The sequence below is a fragment of the Phyllostomus discolor genome, chromosome 5 (assembly GCF_004126475.2).
Source record: "Phyllostomus discolor isolate MPI-MPIP mPhyDis1 chromosome 5, mPhyDis1.pri.v3, whole genome shotgun sequence".
NCBI classification, from domain to species: domain Eukaryota; kingdom Metazoa; phylum Chordata; class Mammalia; order Chiroptera; family Phyllostomidae; genus Phyllostomus; species Phyllostomus discolor.
Window position 1 is genome coordinate 162,982,120 of NC_040907.2, and position 18,250 is coordinate 163,000,369.

General features: G+C 49.4%; 1 protein-coding gene across 4 annotated transcripts in view; it reads left to right on the plus strand.

Moving 5' to 3' along the window:
• The window catches only part of CASP7 (caspase 7), a 35,755-nt gene extending 24,946 nt beyond the window's left edge, over positions 1–10,809 (plus strand). For all 4 annotated transcript variants that reach the window (XM_036027323.1, XM_036027325.1, XM_028513127.2 and 1 more), the window contains 5 exons: positions 3,412–3,548; positions 3,882–4,010; positions 4,975–5,150; positions 5,513–5,642; positions 9,219–10,809. In XM_036027323.1, the coding sequence (XP_035883216.1) occupies positions 3,412–3,548; positions 3,882–4,010; positions 4,975–5,150; positions 5,513–5,642; positions 9,219–9,448 (802 nt within the window). In that variant the 3' untranslated portion in view covers positions 9,449–10,809. The remainder of the gene's footprint in view (positions 1–3,411; positions 3,549–3,881; positions 4,011–4,974; positions 5,151–5,512; positions 5,643–9,218) is intronic.
• Positions 10,810–18,250: the final 7,441 nt, after the last annotated feature.

An 18,250-nucleotide genomic window follows, 5' to 3' on the forward strand; every position in this document is an offset into this window, starting at 1 on the left:
TTTTTTTAAATTTCTTTTTAGAGAGAGGGGAAGCTAGGGAGAAAGAGAAGGAGAGAAACATCAGTGTGCTAGAGATACATCTACTGGTTGCCTCTCGCAGGCCCCCCACTGGGGACCTGGCCTGCAACCCAGGCACGTGCCTTGACTGGGAACAGAACCAGCAACCTTCCGGTTCGCAGGCCGGCACTCAGTCCACTGAGCCACACCAGCCAGGGTCAAGCTCGTTTTTCTTAGTAAAAAGTGCTCACTGGTTTTGTTTTGCCCATCACAGAGGATGAGCAGCTTAAACGAAATCACATCTTGTTTATCACTCGGATATTGTGGTACAGTTTGTTTTAAACCACTCCATGTTGTCGAAGATGAAAGCAGAATGTTACCTCTGAAAGAGCCTTAGGGCGCAACCTGTGCCCTCCAGCCCGCCGGCGTCCGTGCTGCTCTCGCTGGGGCCTTGGGATGGCCTGCAGTGACCCACGGACCTGTGGGGAGTCAACGGGAAAATGCAGGGGAGGGTGGAGCAGGATCCCAGCCCGTCGTAATTAAGCTCGTTGCTTGTTGTTGTTATGACTTACACAATGGATGGGATTGCACCCCTCCACCTACCTCAGAGGCATCAACCAACACCCAAAGATAGCCTGCCTGTGAAAGGCTGTGCACAGCTATTGTAACGAGCACAAAGGCCACTCTTGGTAGGGGTCATGGCCAGGGCAGCAATAAGGAAGTACCTCTACCCCTTCTCACAGGGCACGTCCTTTCATAGTGCGGAAACTCTGTGTGCTGACACTTGACTCCCTTGAGATTTTTTAGACGCCTGGGAGGGGAGAAGGCCTCACGGGACTAACTGTTCCCACAGAGGACCCTAATTTTGGGATGGTCGCAGAAGGGTCTGTTTTGCAAGAGAGGAAGTTGATGCTCTGGGAGGGACAGGGACTCTCTAGCCCATGTCACACGGGTGGGGGGATGCAGACCTCTGTCTGACCCCACGTCCAGGGCCCTCTGGGGGCTGCCTCTGGGGGGAGACATTCTGGGGGAAGAGAACCTGGCATCCCCTGTAACTAGACAACAAACAAGGGAAAGGGAGGCGTTAGGAGAACAGAGCCAGGAGACTCCTCATTTAAAAGTAAAATGCTACGGGAGAAATTCGGCCTTACAAAAGTGGAGGAATCTGAAGGCTCCACATACAGAACTGATCCGTACTCTGGACCAAGGCAGAAGAGGGCAAGGGGAAGGCCGTGTCCTTTCAGAGATTCTGAGAAACCCCAGCAGATAAGATTCAGTGACGGCCCAGAGTGAAATGTCCTTGGACCCACAGTTGCTGGGTAATAAGCTTAATTTTCACTTTCACTTCTTCCACCTTTTGAAAAGAGCTTGGGCAGAATGGCGGATGGATCGTTCCAACAAATCTTCGAGGGCACCGCGCTCTAGAAAGCTGACAGGGAAGTCGGATGGTCCCGCTCTGCCGACCATGAGCTGGGTGACCTTGGACAACCCCTTGCTTCTCTGTGGACTTCAGTGTTCATGTCCGAAAAATGAGGGAATTAGACTCGATTCATTCATATAACACTTTTTTTTTTAATCGAATTCCCCTGACCAGAACCTCTTCTACGGTGTTTAATAGAAGTAGCAAGAGTGGACGTTTGTGATTGTTCCTGACCTTAGCAGGAAAGGCATTCACTCCTTCATCGTTAAATGCGACCCTGTGGGTTTTCCACAGACGCCCTTCTCACCCTTCGCAAACTGAGTTCCACCGTCATCCCAGTTTCTTTAGCGTCTTTATTTATAACAGGGAGTTGGGTTTTGTCAAATGCTTTTTTGTATCAATAGAGCTGATAGTGTGGTTTTTGTCCTTTACTAGTGTGTGATGGGTTACGTGAACTGATCGCTGGAGGTTGCCCCAACCTTGCATTCCTGGGACCAGTCACACTTGGTCCTGGCGTATAATCCCGTCTATAGATTGCTGGGTTTCCCTCGCTCCTATTTTGTTGAGGGGTTTTTGCGTCTCTATTCATACGGGATACTGACCTGAAATTCCTAAGAACTATTTACAGAGCAGCTTATGTGCCAGGCATTGTTCTGGGTGTTAGGAATTCAGCAATTTTTCGGAACAGATTGTTTTAAAAATCTCGTCTTTCATGGAACTTAACACTGGAGTGGATGGCTGCTCTGCACTCCATTGGACATTGCTGTCCCTCTGTCCGCTCAGTGGTGCCCCTGTCCCAGGCTCCATGCGTCCGTGCTGGACTCCGGGTAAACGGGTCGTCAGTGCCTGGAGATTGGAAGGGGCCGGCGGTCTCGTTTAAATTGCTGTTCTTCCCCCCACACACAATGTAAGTGTTGACTGAATCGGAACATCCGCACGGAAAAGGGCCCACACTGGTGAGTCTGCACTCACTGACACCACCGTGGAACCAGCACCCGCCTCCACACCCACACCCACACGTGGCCAGCGTCTGAGAAAGGCCTGATGTCCCTCCCGCCCTCAATAAAACCGCCTCCCAGCTTCCCATACCAGCTATTAGTTTTCTGAACGTGATAAAAAAATGGAATCATCTTGGTCCTGCTCACTCGGTATTGCATTTGTGAGGTTCATTCATGGGGCTTCGTGTTGCCATGGTTTTGGTTCATTCTCCCCATTGTCTAGTGTTGTCTTGTATGGATATCCATCAGTTTATCCCACTGTAATTGGACACTTGGATTATTCCCTGTTTGGGGCTGTTATTCTGCATGCTAAGGTCATGTTATGCTGTGGTGACATGTTTGCTTACTTTAGGGTACATGCCCAGGAGGAAAATTGTTCTGTCATAGGTTATGTTTAAGTTCAGTTTTCGTGGAGTTCTGCCAGCCGTCACAGCGGATGTCCAAAGTAGGCTGTCCCCAACGTGTGGCAGTTTGGGTGCTGCACATGGTCACCAACATGTAGCCATTGTGGTACCTATCGCGCTGTGATTTTAATGGGCATTTCTCTGGCACCTGATGAAATGAAGATGCGTGTTCCTTCTATTTATTTGTTTGTTGTAACCTCACCCAAGGACATGCTTCCTGATTTTAGAGGGAAGGAAGACAGGGAGAGAAACATCGATGTGAGGGAGAAATGTTGATTGGTTGCCTCTTCTTCTCTGCACCCTGACTGGGAACCGAACCTGCAACTTAGGCATGTGCCCTGACCTGGAATCGAACCCATGACCTTTTGGTCCATGGAACAATGCTCCAACCAACTGAGCCACCCTGGCCAGGGCAAGATGCATGTTCCTTTTAAATGCGGTGATTCAGCGGAGCCATCTGTTTAGCCCAGGTCCTTTTCATCACAGATACTACAGCTTTCTCAGGCAGCGCTTTCATGCTGGCAGTAAGAGCAAGAGGCCATTACTGTTCAGACCTCTTCTGCAGCCCCTGACTGGTTTTATGTCCTTCCAGTATAAAGAGGAAAAATGGCTCTAGGAAATCAGTCAAGACCACCCGGGATGGAGAGCCTTCCTACGTGTATAACATGAATTTTGAGAAGGTGGGCCAATGCATCATAATAAACAACAAGCACTTCAACTCATCGACAGGTAGGTGTGCTGGGCGTGGGCTACCCTTTCCTGTTCCCTTCCAGTCTCTTCAGCGTGGGCTCAGGTCTGTAGCAGACCTTCGGAAGGGGATGTCATGCCCATCCGCTGTGGCAGGCGGCTGCTTCGTAGATGGTATTTGCATGTCCAAGAGGAAGGGATGCAGAGAAATCGGGAATTTGAATCTGAGGTCCCACCATGAGCATGAGCTAAGAATCGAGGACAGCTGTTTGGCCTTGACCGTAGCCGAGAGTATCACTTAGCCGCACGTGGTGCCTGGCCGGGTGATACTCAGCCAGGGATTGCTCATCGTGACCCACTGCTGGATTCCCCCAGGTATGAACGTCCGGAATGGAACAGACAAAGATGCCGAGGCTCTTTACAAGTGCTTCCGGAACCTGGGCTTTGACGTGGTCGTCTATAATGACTGCTCCTGTGCCAGGATGCAGGAGTTGCTGAAACAAGGTGTGTGCCTCCCCCCGCCTCCCTCCTTGTTCTTCGAGCTCCTCATACAGGCAAGGCCCCCGCTGCTGTCTGCAGGATGCTGTGCTGGACACAGGCATTTCAGCGTGGGAAGCCTTTCCTTCCTCTGGGCCACCTGTGCCTGTCTCCGGGGTAGGGGGTCTCTTTCAGGAAACTTAGTTCTTTCCCTAAAAAGATGAAGTCAGCTTATATGACAGCAAGAGAAGAAATAGGACCTGTCTCTACAGAACAGTCTCAATTTCAAAAGGCTAATTCCTAAGGAAGTAACAACTGGAAGCCATTCTTCCTTCCACATGGTTACTCTTAAACTTTTCCCTGGTACATACAGAAGAGTAATCCTTATGTACTTCGGAATGACTTCACCCCCTCCCCCAGCTCCTGGCAACCACCATTCTGCTTTCTGCCTGTGAACTTGACTCCTAGGTACCTGCTAAGTGGAATCATCGAGTCTTTGGCCTTTAGGGACTGGCTTATTTCACTTAGCGCGATGTTTTATTTGCTTTAACAAATACTTGGCATGACCCTTGTTATGTGACCTGCTGATCAAATATTAACTCCTATAATAGGTACTATCGTACCCACTTTACAGACAGGGAAACCAAGACACAGAGTGGCAAAGGAACTTCCCTGTGTCACAGACCTAAAAAACAGTGGGGTCACCCCCTGCAGCACCCCAGAATGCTTCCTCCCAGCAGCTGCCTGAACCACGCCCCCATAGCAGGGGCTCACCTCCTCGGGAGGCAGCTCCATTCTGGTTTCAGACTGAGCGAGAATTCTAGAATTCTCTGTGTAACTTCTCTCCACTGGTCCTTCTCCTCTCTGGAGATGTGCTCCTCCCCCGAAGAGCTCTCTGTCAGTGGGAGCTGCCAGGCTGGAAGGGGACCCTACCTCCGAGGTCCCACAGGGCTTGTTTTAACATTCCCACATTCACGTCGCTTGCCTGCAGCTTCTGAGGAGGACCACAGAAATTCAGCCTGCTTCGCCTGCATCTTACTCAGCCACGGAGAAGAAAACTTAATATATGGGACAGACGGCATGATCGCTCTCAAGGACTTGACGGGCCACTTCCGGGGGGATAGATGCAAAACCCTCTTGGAGAAACCCAAACTCTTCTTCATCCAGGTAATCCATCTTCAAAGCCGGCCGCACCGCAAACGGGCAGAGATTATGTATGGAGTGACTTGCATCATCTTTGCCGATCTCTGTGCTTTTCCGATTGGGGGGATGTGCAGATTTGGGTTTGGTTTTTCTACTCCAAATGCTTGGCTTCTGTGTCTGCTGCAGATCACAGCGCGTGGGGGTTTCTTGAAGGTGTTGCAATACTTTTATTTGCTCTGCTCATTCGACATTCCTTTAGTCACCCATCAGAGCATCACTGAGCCCCCAGGACACGCCCAGCACAGTTCTGGGCGCCGGGGCACAGCAGTGGACAGCAGGAGTTCCTGTTCCCAGCTCCATGGAGCGATCTCTGCTTTGCCGTTTAGGCATGCCGGGGGACAGAGTTTGATGACGGGATCCAGGCCGACTCGGGGCCCATCAGTGACACGGATGCCAGTCCCCGATACAAGATCCCAGTCGAGGCCGACTTTCTCTTCGCCTATTCCACAGTTCCAGGTATGGAGTCCGTTGTCTGCTAACCGGGCCAGGCCACTCTGCATGGAGGCTTGGGGCCATATTAATTTCCCCATGCCGCAGTGACCAATCACCACACACTCAGTGGCTGAACACACACAAAAGTAAGCTCTTACAGTCTGAAGGTCAGAATTCCAAAATGGGTTGGCAGGGCTGAGTCCCTTCCGGAGGCTGTAGGGGATAAAACCCACGTCCTTGCTTTTCCCAGTGTGTTAGAACCTCCCACAACCCTTAGCTGCGGCCCCTCCCTCCTGCTTCAGAGGCAGCGACCTCATGTCCCTCTGACCGCCTTCTGTCCTCACCTCACACTCTCACCACCGCTGGGAAGGCTCACCCACGTGGACAGTTCAGGGTGGTCTCCATTCATTCCCTTAACCTCCATCACACCTGCGCAGTCCTCTTCACCCTGTCAGGTGACACAGGCACAGGCTCCCAGGTGAGAGCGTGGACACCCCTGGGGCCATTGTTCTGCCCACCGCAGGCATCTAGTGCCTTTTGTCTCCGAGAGAGCAGAATTCTCTCGTCTCTTACCACTGCTATCACTGGTAATTACACGAGCACACATTTCTTTTTTTTTAAACAAGTATTTACGCCTCCAGTTTTATTATATTTATTATTACAGTAACACAGTTTACCTAATTGGCACAGAATTATATTAACCTATGTACATTGAATTGTTTTCTTTGTAAATACAAACTTAGAGATTGAATAACAAAATCATAGCAATCTCTACGGTAGCAAATGCTGTGTCAGTACTAAATGTTGATATAAACAATATGTTTCAAACAAAAAGCTCATTAACGCACGTAGCCACAGAGATTCCAATCCAAAAGAAATACGATAATGGACTGATGCCAGGTCTGGCTGCTTCTATTGTAGCAGCTCGTTTTCTGAAACAGGAAGGCGCTTTGTTGAGTGCAGTTTTCTTGTTCCTTTCATTCTAAGCAGGTTGTCAGCCCCGCTATTTTCTTACCTTGTGGCTTTTTGTGCACAAAAATAAAAGCTGATTGTATCTTTTTAAAAATCTAAAATCACTGAAGACATAATGTCAGGTATCCCAGAACAAGAAGGGACAGAGAAGAGAGACACTTCATCACTCAGGAAAGGGGACTGAATGTGGGAAACCTGTCTAGAGAGCTTGTGATCTGGAAGCAAGGTCAGAACTCCGAGGTCACTAGCAGGTGCCTCTGGGGTGTGGCCAGAGCATTCACAGCATCACAGCGGGGAGGGCGGTAATTAGAACATCAGACTGACAGTGGCCAGGGGGGAGGCGGGAGGGGAGTAATGGCGGAAAGAAGGGGAAGGGACGAGTCAGAGAACATGTGTGCATGACCCATGGACATGGACATCAGCGTGGGGCTGGACTAGGGGAGCGTGGCGTGGGCTGGGCGAAGGAGGGCAAAGGGAGGAAAATTGGGACAACCATAATAGAACAACGGATTAAAAAAAAGAAAACCAGCCATTATGTACCATAATACAAATATTGATAAGAGCAGACTTTTCGATAGCACTTTAAATGTACAGAGTGTTTTTCATACCAGCGGTGCAGGTAGTGAGGAAGGTTGTTTTTGCGGTCCTGGTTTTACGGGTGGGAACAAATGAGCTTGGGTGAGTCTGAGTGATGTGCTCCAGGTCTCCGAGATTTTGGGGCACGGTGAAGCTGGAGACTCAGACCGGGATCCCTTTACACGGCCCGCCTAAACAAGCACCGCGAAGTGCCAGTAATGAGACAGCCTGCTCCCTGTTTGCCCAAGTCGCTTCAGGGAAAGGCTTTCCTTTGTTTCGGGTAAAAACCATCCCTAAGTCAGAATGCTCCCGGCTGTGGTGGAGTCCGTAAAGTGCTTGGCACGAAGCTATTAGTTTTAGTACATGGCTCAGGGCTTGGGAAACCAGCTCTGGCAGGATGGACAGATCGGGTTTTCTGAGCATGGGAACTTCACATGTTTTAAAGTTTAAGAAGATAATTGGGTCTCCCTGCTCTGGGGAAGGAGGTGTGTAATGGTGGCAACTGTCTGTGGGCAGACCCAGTGGCTGGGGGGCGGGTGCTCTGAGCAGGATCTGGGGAGCATCAAGGCAGAAGGGTGAGCCCTCAGGAGACAGGTGAGAGATGCTTCCCTAAAAAAAAAAAACAAACTGTTGTAATTGTCTTAAAAAATCAAACAGAGGAAAGAGAAACATGGCTTACTGGAAGGAGTTCGGAGGGGTCACTCGTAAAACTCCTAAGACCGCACCACAGCGAGTGTTAGTCAGGCCAGGCCGCTGGGACAGAACACCACAGACTGGGAAGCTTACATAACGGAAATCTATTTCTCGCACTTCTGGAGGCTGGGAGGTTCAAGATCAAGGCACTGGCCAGTCTGGTTTGTGATGAGGGCTCTCTTCCTGGCTTGTAGTCGGCGGCCTCCTCACTGTGTCCTCACATGGCAGAGAGGTTGGGGGGCAGGGCGGGGAGAGGGAGAGGTTACCGCCCCAGGGTGCAGCGTATGGCCAAGGTGCAAACCTGGACAGGTAGACAGGGAGCCCCATTGTCGTAGGCCCTGCATGCTGTGCTAACAGCCTGAACTTCACCGTGATATGGGGTACAAGGATACTGTTTGAGGTGGGAGCATCACCGGGTGAGATTTGTGTTACTCCAGCAGTTACCTCCAAGGTCATACGGGACGGGGTTAGAGGAGACAGACCTGGGGGCAGTGATGCCATGGAGATGGTAGTGCCCGTCCTGGCCCCCACAGGTCCCTGAACGGAATGGGATAACTTAGGCGACACCCACCCACAGACAAAATGTGCTGTCTTACTGCTAACGCTGTAGAGTTCAAGTCCACAGGCTGGTCGTTGCCCTGTGCACTGCAGTGAAGCATTCTGAGTGCACCTCAGTCACATTACACAGACAGGTTATTTCTATTCGTTGTGCACTTACTCAATAACTGATTACTGTAAAATGATGATGACAACCCAGTTCTCATCAAACCAGTGTGACTAATCGGCAGGAAGAAGCACAGCTCATCACGTAAACCAAACGCAGCTTTAGTTTCAGTTTTAGTGTCCTTTCACATCGGGGTGTGGAGGCGGTGGAATCTTCTCCTGCCCTCCCAGGGCACTGGGCGCTCCCGGCTCCGCCCCTAGCCGCCTCTCACTCCCAGCCCTGGGCAGCAGGAACCAGCCTGTGGTTCTCCCCCATCAGCAGGAACACATCTCAGAGTCCTCTGAGGCCCCCTGCTTGGATTAGAAAGTACCACTCACCCCAGAGGGTGGTGAGGCATTCCAGATATGGAGCGGCTCGCCAGCATTTCCCTCGGGGGCTCCCTGCCCGGCGTGCCTCCCACACATACCAACCAAATCATTTGTTGCACGTTTTCACGCAGCTCTCTCTCTGAACCCAAGGTGCTTGCTCTCTGGGCACACCAGCGTGATTCTCTTTAGACACTCGCATGCAGAGTGGAGGGAAATGATTTCAGAAAAGGCTTGTGTTAAGGACCCCCAAACACCGGGAGCTACTCTCAGCGGTGAGTGGGGCCGTCCGTGGTCAGCTGAATTGATCGTCTCCTTCTCCCGTTGAAGGCTACTACTCATGGAGGAACCCGGGCAGCGGCTCGTGGTTCGTGCAGGCCCTCTGCGCCACCCTGAATGAGCACGGGAAAAGCCTGGACATCCTGAAGATCCTCACCCGAGTGAACTACAGGGTGGCCCGGGACTTCGAGTCGCAGTCCGACGACCCGCGCTTCCACGAGAAGAAGCAGATCCCGTGCGTGGTCTCCATGCTCACCAAGGAACTCTTCTTCTCAAAATAACCATTCGGTGGGGGGTGGGGGGGGGTGTGCGGTTTCACTGACCAGCAACAGGTTCTTTGTTGGTGAATCTTTTTTTTTTTCTTGGATGCTCTTGACATACCTGTCAATTCTAAAGGATTTTTATTTCAGGAAAACGTGTTGATTCAACAGGAAGGAAGCTTTCTGGTGCTGTCTTTTGGTCTCTGGGTTTTCTCAGAGTTCTCCATTTGATGACTTTGTAATTTCCTCTGAAGATTATTTCTTTTTGTCTGTATTTTTCCCTCCTGTTGTCACATGTAGCACATACAACAAAAATGACCTCTGCAGGTGCTCTTGGCTGTGTCCACTGTGACTGGAGGTGACATTGGTGGACAGTCAGAGTCCTATTTGTGCCTGGTAGAAATAGCCCCGGTGCTTGACAAAACACGGCCAAGGGGTACTCAGTCCCCTGTGTTGCGGCAGGTGGGTATAGAGTATGGTTTGAGTGGTTTTTTAGTGGCTTGGGGCAGATTCTCATGCAGATTCCCAAATAAGTTACAAGGAAAAATGATGTAATGATTCTATTATGTATGGGTCAGGATCCGGCCAGGAAAACAGAAGCCCTTCTCCGTGTTTCAATAGAAAGAATCGAATAGAGGAAATGGACCTAACCAAGATGATAAAAGAGAAGCCAGACAAAAGGAAGGGGTTACTACCTAGAGCCGTGAGGCCGTGTGTCTCCCTGAGCCCAGAAACGGGGTCGTTTGCGGAGCTGGAACCACAAGGAGGGGCTGCCCGGTGGGAGCTGGTGCCACCTGGGAGAGGAGCGATGGAAAACGTCAGCAGGGCAGGGCGAAGCCAGTGCCTGAGAGGGGAACTCCGGGTGTGCCCTACGTGGAGATGTGCGTCTAACTGCAGCAGCTGCTCCTCCAGCGCCACCTGGAAGCCAGTTGACAAGGGCCCTGGGAGTGGTATTGCCCTGCAGCGCAGCAGGGCAAGGGCGAGTGAAGGAGGCGGGGGAGGAGTGAGAAGCAGATAGGAGTGTGCCCCTCCTGTGAGCAGACGCCCTTCTATTCCCTGTTCCGCTACCGTGCCATCCAACCGTCTGTTCGTTCCATTGTCAGACAATCTCCGTATTGCCCAATACGTGCAAAATAATCTGTGTTAGCTTTAATAGATACCTGAAACTTTATAGATGATTCCAAGCCTTATTCTGAGTACATTTTTTTGTTGTTGTTACTTCTAATTCTCTAGGTGGGGAAAAATTTATGGCAAAGATTTTTGCACTTTGTTTTTCAGGCGGTGTTATTTTTTGAAATCTTGGTAAATTGCTACTTTATTCTGCCTAATACCTTGTTAACAAACGTTCGTATTTATTGATTAAAATGTGGTTGCTTAATTTCTAACCTGTTCTGTATCCCTTCTTTTTGAAGTGTTTCTGTGTTTTTTACAGCAGTGGGAAAAAGAGAAAACAGGAAAAGAATTGTGCTCACTGACTTAACCTCAGCACAAAATATAACTCCCATTTCTTCTGAAGCTAGAACACTAATAAAATAATAAGTAAGCACTTAGGAATCACTGAAACTCTCCACATAAAGGGTTAATTGACTTATAAAACTTTGTGATGGACTGCCATTTATTAATTTGGCAGCCAATTACATGGTATAAAACTACCTTCTTTCAATAAGAAAACTAATTTAGGGTCAGTGTCTAAGTCTTGTCCCTGGTTTCCTGCCATCTGCAATATACCAAATATTCAAAATGTAAGTGGCGATCAGGAGTCAAGAACCAGCATGCAACTAGCCTACTTTCCCAGAGTTCACAGGCTGTTCCTTGGAAAAATAGACTATCCTATGAAAAGCCCTTATTGTAGAAATAAATATGCCTATGTACATTGCCATTTGAAGTAAAAATCGTAGCACACTAGTTATTTGCCTTGGACGCTTTATTGAAGAGAAAGAAGTGGTCTCGTTTTTGTTTAAAGTTCATTTTTGAACGTTCTCTAAGCAGTTACGGTTATTCAGTTCGTAGACCGTGGCCCTTAGGGTGGAGATACAAGTGGTGATTAAGAAAGGACCTTTGTCCTTGGCAGCTTCCTTCGGCGTGTCCATCAAGACTGCACGTCCTATTCCAGCACGCGTATGTGTTCATTCATCTTTGCCGTTACACTTTCTGATTTTATTACCCGAAACTGTGATGACGAGTTACCCTAAAGGAACACCCAATCCTGGTGAACCTACTTGGCTAGTTTTCATTCTTACGTAGGACCCGGGCTCCCTCTGCAAGAGCAGCAGGCAGAGCGCCCTTGTCACAGAAGAAGACAGGGCTCACATCTGGGCCATATTTTCACCTGGTGCCACTAAGCGACTTCAAGTGTCAGCTTTAGGCCCTGCCCTGAGCTTTTTTTCCCCCCCTCTGAGCAAGTTTCCATAAACCCTCATAAGCCCATTATGCTTATAAATTGCCCAAAATAGTTCTCAGAAGATACTGCTATGGTCAGTGTTTTCTGGTGGTTTACAACCTCAAAAAAAAAACCCCAAGGCTTCACTGTGAGCAAGAAAATGATGTCTACTGACGGCTCACAGGCGCTGGTTGACATAATTATTCAGTCCAGCCCTCCTGTGTGTCACCTGAAATCTTGGATCAGCTGCTCTGGCTACCAAGGATCGCCTTTTGACTTCCTGGGAGCCCACCCTTCCATCTAGCTTTGCGTCTTTCAGGCCCTCTTGCAGCAGACACCTGGCCAGGTGAGAAGCTGCGGTGGTCACCATGGGACAGCAGCAATTCATCTGTGCCATTAGGCGGGAAGCCACACAGCAGGCCCCCAGGTCCCACTAGTTTCTGGGGGCCACAGCAGGCCCCCAGGTCCCACAGACGAGGAGTGCATCCTCATCTGTTCTTCCAGGATCTGCAGATCACAGGCCAGAGGGTTCCTGTTGGCCTTGTAAATATTTTAATGTCTTCAACACTTGAGTGTGCGTGCTCAGTGACATCAGCAGCCCCGGGAGCGTGGCCCTGGCCCAGGTCTGCTCAGCAAGAATCTGCCTGTCAACCAGATCCCCAGGGGATCCACGTTAGCATTACGGTTTGAAGCTCGGTTCTGAGAGCCAGGATCACGTGTTTACACGCTTTTGCTTCCCCTGGTCACTGAACGCGGAGCTGACGCGTAGATGCCTGAAAAGAATTCGCCTAAAAAGAATGAGTGAAAAAGCGTATGTTTAGGGCTCTCCCAGAAAATATGTTTTCAAGCATCTCTTAACCTTCAGCAAAGCCACGTGTAAAACTTCAGATGCCCTTCATTTGCATGGTACACTTTCTCTGCCTGTCTCCATTTTATAATCAATGAGCCTTCCGCCTGGCTGGCGTAACTCAGTGGATTGAGTGCAAGCTGCAAACCAAAGTGTCGCAGGTTCGATTCCCAGTCAGGGCACATGCCTGGGTCGCAGGCCATGACCCCCAGCAACCGCACATTGATGTTTCTCTCTGTCTCTCTTTCTCCCTCCCTTCCCTCTCTAAAAAATAAAATAAATAAAATCTTTAAAATAAATAAAATTAATGAGCCTTCTGAGTGATGTAATAGGATTGTTGATGTTCTCCAAGTGTCTGTGAGTGTGAATTGCGGCCTTTAAAATGCCTTCATAAAAGAACAGGATCAAGGGAGCCGTTCTTGCACGGTTTTGTTGGTGGTCGGAGCTGTTGTACGCTGAAGCCGCAGAGCTTGTCTCTTCCCGACCTACCCTCAGAGCCCTGCGGACGCCCAGAGAATCACTCTCGCTCCCTGCCAGGGTGCCCGCAGGCCAGGGGTCACGTTGTCGATAGACCTCAGGGCTTTGCTTCGGATCAGACGGCCAGTCATGCAAACACACCGAGCGCACGTTGGGAAGGCCCCAGCCACCACGACAGTACTGATGTGGCTACGGAAACTCGGCTTACGGGTTTGTGCCTGAAAAGTATATGGTCGACACTTGAAAACACAAAAGCCAAAAATGATGAGCTCGCTTTTGTGTGACTTTTGGTTTACATGGCACTATAAGTATTTATGGTACTATAATTTTCTAATAAGTGTAAGTATTTAAAGCCAATCTACATCCAAGGATCTATGTTAGGAAAGCACATGGGGGTGCAGATACATCAAGCTGAGCACTTTGGGGGCTTTGAGGGTGGATGGCGTGAGGTTCAGGAAGGATTTGGGGGAGGGAAGTGAGTGTGAACAGCCCGATAGGTGTGGTCCGTGACCAGTTGAAGGCACATCTCAGTCGGCACGGCACCACACATGTATCCCAGGATGTAGGGTTAGCAGAGGTGTTTCAGCCATTGGTACTTAGAAGGTTGTCGGAGTTCCAACCTTAGCCTGTCATTTGACCATTTAATAGCATGTCACCTTAGGGAATCCTTCCATTTCCCTATCAACACGTGATGTTAGTAACGTGAATATAAAATGATATCATGTATGTGAAGTGCTTAGCACAAGACCCGGCACAAATCACCCAAAAAGTAGGTGTAGAAGATGATGAGGATGGCTGTAAGGACAGTCATAAGGTGACATGAGCTTATGGAAGGGGCAAGGATAGAAGATTCTCCCTGGGACCCTGCACTCACTTCTTCTGCTTCAGAGAGTACTCTCACTGTATTTCAGAGTGAGGTCTCAGAAGCGTGGGGACCACACCAAAGACTGATGTATGCCTGGCTGGCGTAGCTCAGTGGATTGAGCGCGGGCTGTGAACCAGGCATCGCAGGTTCGATTCCCAGTCAGGGCACATGCCTAGGCTACAGGCCATGGCCCCCAGCAACTGCACATTGATGTTTCTCTCTCTTTCCCCCTTCCCTCTCTAAAAATAAATAAATCTGAAAAAAAAGACTGATGAATGGTGCAAACATTCAGAGTCCTACTAAGTGCCAGCTGTTGTGTTAGGGGTGGGACTAAAACAGCGGCCAAGAAATGATGCTTTCCCCACAGGAGATGAACACACATCGTGCCAATAAAACAATGGCTGCAGCTCGTGTGTGTGTTACTCCAGAAGGCAGATGCAGGGACATCCTTTTGCTTGGGGATTCAGACAGGGGCTCCCGGAGGAAATTTCTAATCCTCTTCTGCTTCAGCCTCCCAGTGAGGCCGAGAGGAGGCAACAGCGAAGGGGAAATGAAGGCCAGCAGACAGATGGTTCCTTGGCCCTACTGATTCTCAGGCTCGGGGGTGCCTGGGGATCCTGGAGGACCTGTTTGTTTCCTGCACCCCATTCCAGCTCCACTGTAGTTCAGTATTTCTACCGTACAGACCAGGAATCTGCTACATTTAACACACGTGCCTGCGGGTTCTGATGTAAGTGGTCCTAGGACAATTTGTTTTATTCTGACACAGAGGCTCCCTTGCCGACCTGCATGAGTGGCAGCAAAGCCCACATTACACATCTGGAAAGAGCCCTGGCTGGCGTAGCTCAGTGGATTGAGCGCGGGCTGCGAACCAAAGTGTCGCAGGTTTGATTACCAGTCGGTACGTGCCTGGGTTGCAGGCCATGACCCCCAGCAAGTCCACACATTGATCTCTCTCTCTCTCTCTCTCTCTCTCTCTCTCTCTCTCTCCCTCCCTCTCTCTCCCCGCCCCTTCCCTCTCTAAAAATAAATAAATAAAATCTTTAAAAAAAAACATCTGGAAAGGACCACCAAAGAGCCAGCAATGCCTTGGCTACCCACAGACCCCACGCCTGAATCAGTTTGGGCTGCTAATATAGCAAATTAGTGTGGACTGGGTGGCTGAAATGACAAACATGTATTTCTCACAGTTCCAGAGGCTGGGAAGTCTAAGATCCAGGCATCGGCAGATTCCACGCCCGGTGAGAGTCTGCTTTCTGGTGCACAGACTTCACCTCCTCTGGGTCCTCACATGGCATACGGGGCAAGGGAGCTCGCCAGGACTTCTTCCATAGGGTCAGTAATCCTATTCATGGGGGTCCCATCGAATCATCTCCCAAAGGCCTCACTTCCAAACACCATCCCGTTGGGGGCTAGGTTTCAACATAGGAAGTTTAGAGGGGACACAAACATTCAGTCCATAACATTCAGCGAGCCATCCTACCTCCAGTTGGCATGGCAAAGGATTCGAGGCACAGGGCATTCTGGTTCACAGGACTAGAGAACTCGCCCAGGAACGTCCACAAGCTGAACGGGAGCTTCAAGCCCAGGGCCAATCGGAGGAAGCCTGTGAAGTGTAAGGGAGGAGCGGACTGGCAGACAATTGGCCCCGAGTGGGTGCAGGTGCCCGGGCTGCTCCAGCTGGTGTCAGCAGGCACAGCCCTTTCCTTTTCCTCCCAGATCACTTAGCAATCACTTCTAGACAAGAGGAGCCACTCATGTCCCCCCTGTCCCCCTCGCAGAGACCGCTATGCAAACTACTTCCTTGAACGGCATTACTGAGTTTTAAAAGAACTTTTCTCTATAAACACCTTTTGTAATGAATAGTAACTAGATTACTGCCAAGTAGGGAAGGAAAAAAATAATTCTCAAGTGAGTGTTTTTTTGTACTACAGTATTGGATCAGCTCTTAGAAGTTTGGGAACATCAGCTTTTGCAAATTATCTTTTCTGAAGCTTCTAGCTGTATTAAGCGCCGCCAGTGTGTAAGCACGGAGATGAAAGAGACAAGATCTCTTTCTTTTGTGCTACTAATTGCAATTTTGCCTGACATCAGAAACCTGCTTTCCCCTTGAGACACTTGCTAGCACACATTAATTGCACAAATATTTACAGACTGTTAGAGCACAGGGGCAGCTTGTATCTAAAAAGATATGAAACACTTTGGGGGGAAAAGCCTCTTTGACACATTATATGTGTGGCTGGTCACCCAAAACCGGCACAAACTGTCTGCCCCTTAGCCTCAGTAAAAGTGTTTAAAGAACATTGTCCCTGGGTGGATTTAGTAGTTACTTGGTTGGCGATGGCTGCCGAAGTCTGTCTTCAAGAGCACGTAGGTGACACTTTTTTTTTCAGGGTTAAAAATAAGGTTTCCAAAAATACACATGCATCTTATGAATTGGTATCTTGTCAACACTTCCCGTCTCCCAGGCCACCCACATGGCATGAAAGAGGTTTGTCCCATGGCTGTTCCAAGTCCCAGGAACTTCCATGCTGGGACACGTGAAGCGCACAGCCCAGGCTGTCAACGCCATCCCGTTTTCCTGGCGCGCCACTCAAGGACAAAGGATCTAGTCAGATGGCCCTGTTCACATCCCAGCTTCAGCCCTTCCAAGCTGTAGGATCTTGAGGAATCTCTCAAGCTCTCAGAACCTCTGTTTCTCCACCTTAAAATGGGAAGAGTCCTAGGGAGATACCCAGGGAAGGGGACTGACCTCCAAAGGGCTGGTGACGAGTAAATGAAACAATGAGAGAGAAGCACCTAGCACAGGGCCTGGCGCACAGAAAGTACTGAAGAAGTGTTTGATTGCATTTGCAACACCGGCCTGACCTCATAAATCATTTAGGCCACTGAAAGGAGATTAGGAAGGGGAGAAAAGGAAATGCAAGAAGATCCCAGTACACAGGAGAGGCTCTTCCCGAGGATAATGGCTACTCCTGTAAAGGAGAGGAGGCTGGTGGGCAGGAGCCAGGGATGTCGAGTTGCTGGGAGATCGGAGAATGGTGGAGCTGGGAGCCTAAGCTTCCGCAGGGAGATGGCCCTGAGTATAGGTATGTCCTGCAAAAAAGGGTGCCCAGTTAGGAATTTCAGGAAGAACAATTTTCTCAATGTAAGTATATGTCTCCAATATTAGCTGAGCATTCTGTTTGGGGTGAGGTGTTTTATTTTTAATTGTTTGCTTTGTTGTTGTTATTGTTTCATTTTTGTTGGCTTGTTTTATCCAGTCTGGCCATCATAGCCCTGACTCTGCAAACAGCTGCTCCAGCTCCACCATGTCCTGAAGGTCCACCTCCCGGGGATGCTGGGAGGAGCCAAAAATACTGTGTGGCAAAGGCTTTGCAAACTCTAAGGAACTGTAAAATCAAATCGAGTTTCCTTGGGTGGGTGTTGTCATGAACACTGAGTCATCAAGCAAAAGTCAGGCCTTTATGAACTTAAGGAGATGTGTGGCAGACTGCAAGAAGTCTGGGGGTTTTATTTATTCTAGAGAGCCCGGTAAGAGGGGCTAGACGGGATGGTTCTCCACTGTGGCCATGTGGCTACATCTAGAATCCTCTGGAGATCAATTCCAGCCCCGGGACCCAGGCAACAGCCCAGACTGACTGAGTCAGGCTCCCCGAGGGTGGGAGCAGGAATCGGGGTTGTCAGCCCTCTCTGTGTTATTCCACTGTGCAGCCAAGGGTGGCCCAGCGGTAGAACGCCCCTGAGAAGGTGTGGGTTGAACCGTTTAGAAACTTTGGAGCCTGGGGAGGGTCCTAAGAGATAGATACACTCTTTAGTGAGACCAGGCGTAAAAAGAATAGAAGAATCTGAGTAAGTAAAAACAAGAGAGGAGGGAATTTGTAAAGAATGATAAATTCCATCAGCTTCAAAAACTTAAATTTTAAAGCATTTTAAACTTATATAAGAGCAAAGGAATATGGCTATTTTTTTAAACGAGTAGATTTAGGTGTGAGCTAGCAGGAGTGGGTTAGGTCAGAATCCAGGCAAGAAATGTCTATAATGAATGAATCCACTAACGCTGAACAGCCACACACCAATGGAACCGTGGTCCCTCTCACTCCCAAGGGGGAAAGATCTGTTTGTGATTGGAAAGGGCTGTGTTGGAGGATTTGTACTTTCCATGAAATCACAGTTGGTTCTCAATTTCTCTTCTAAGTTACGACAGGACTTGTGGGAGCTGAAGATCGGTTTCTCTTTCAGGCATAAAGAGAT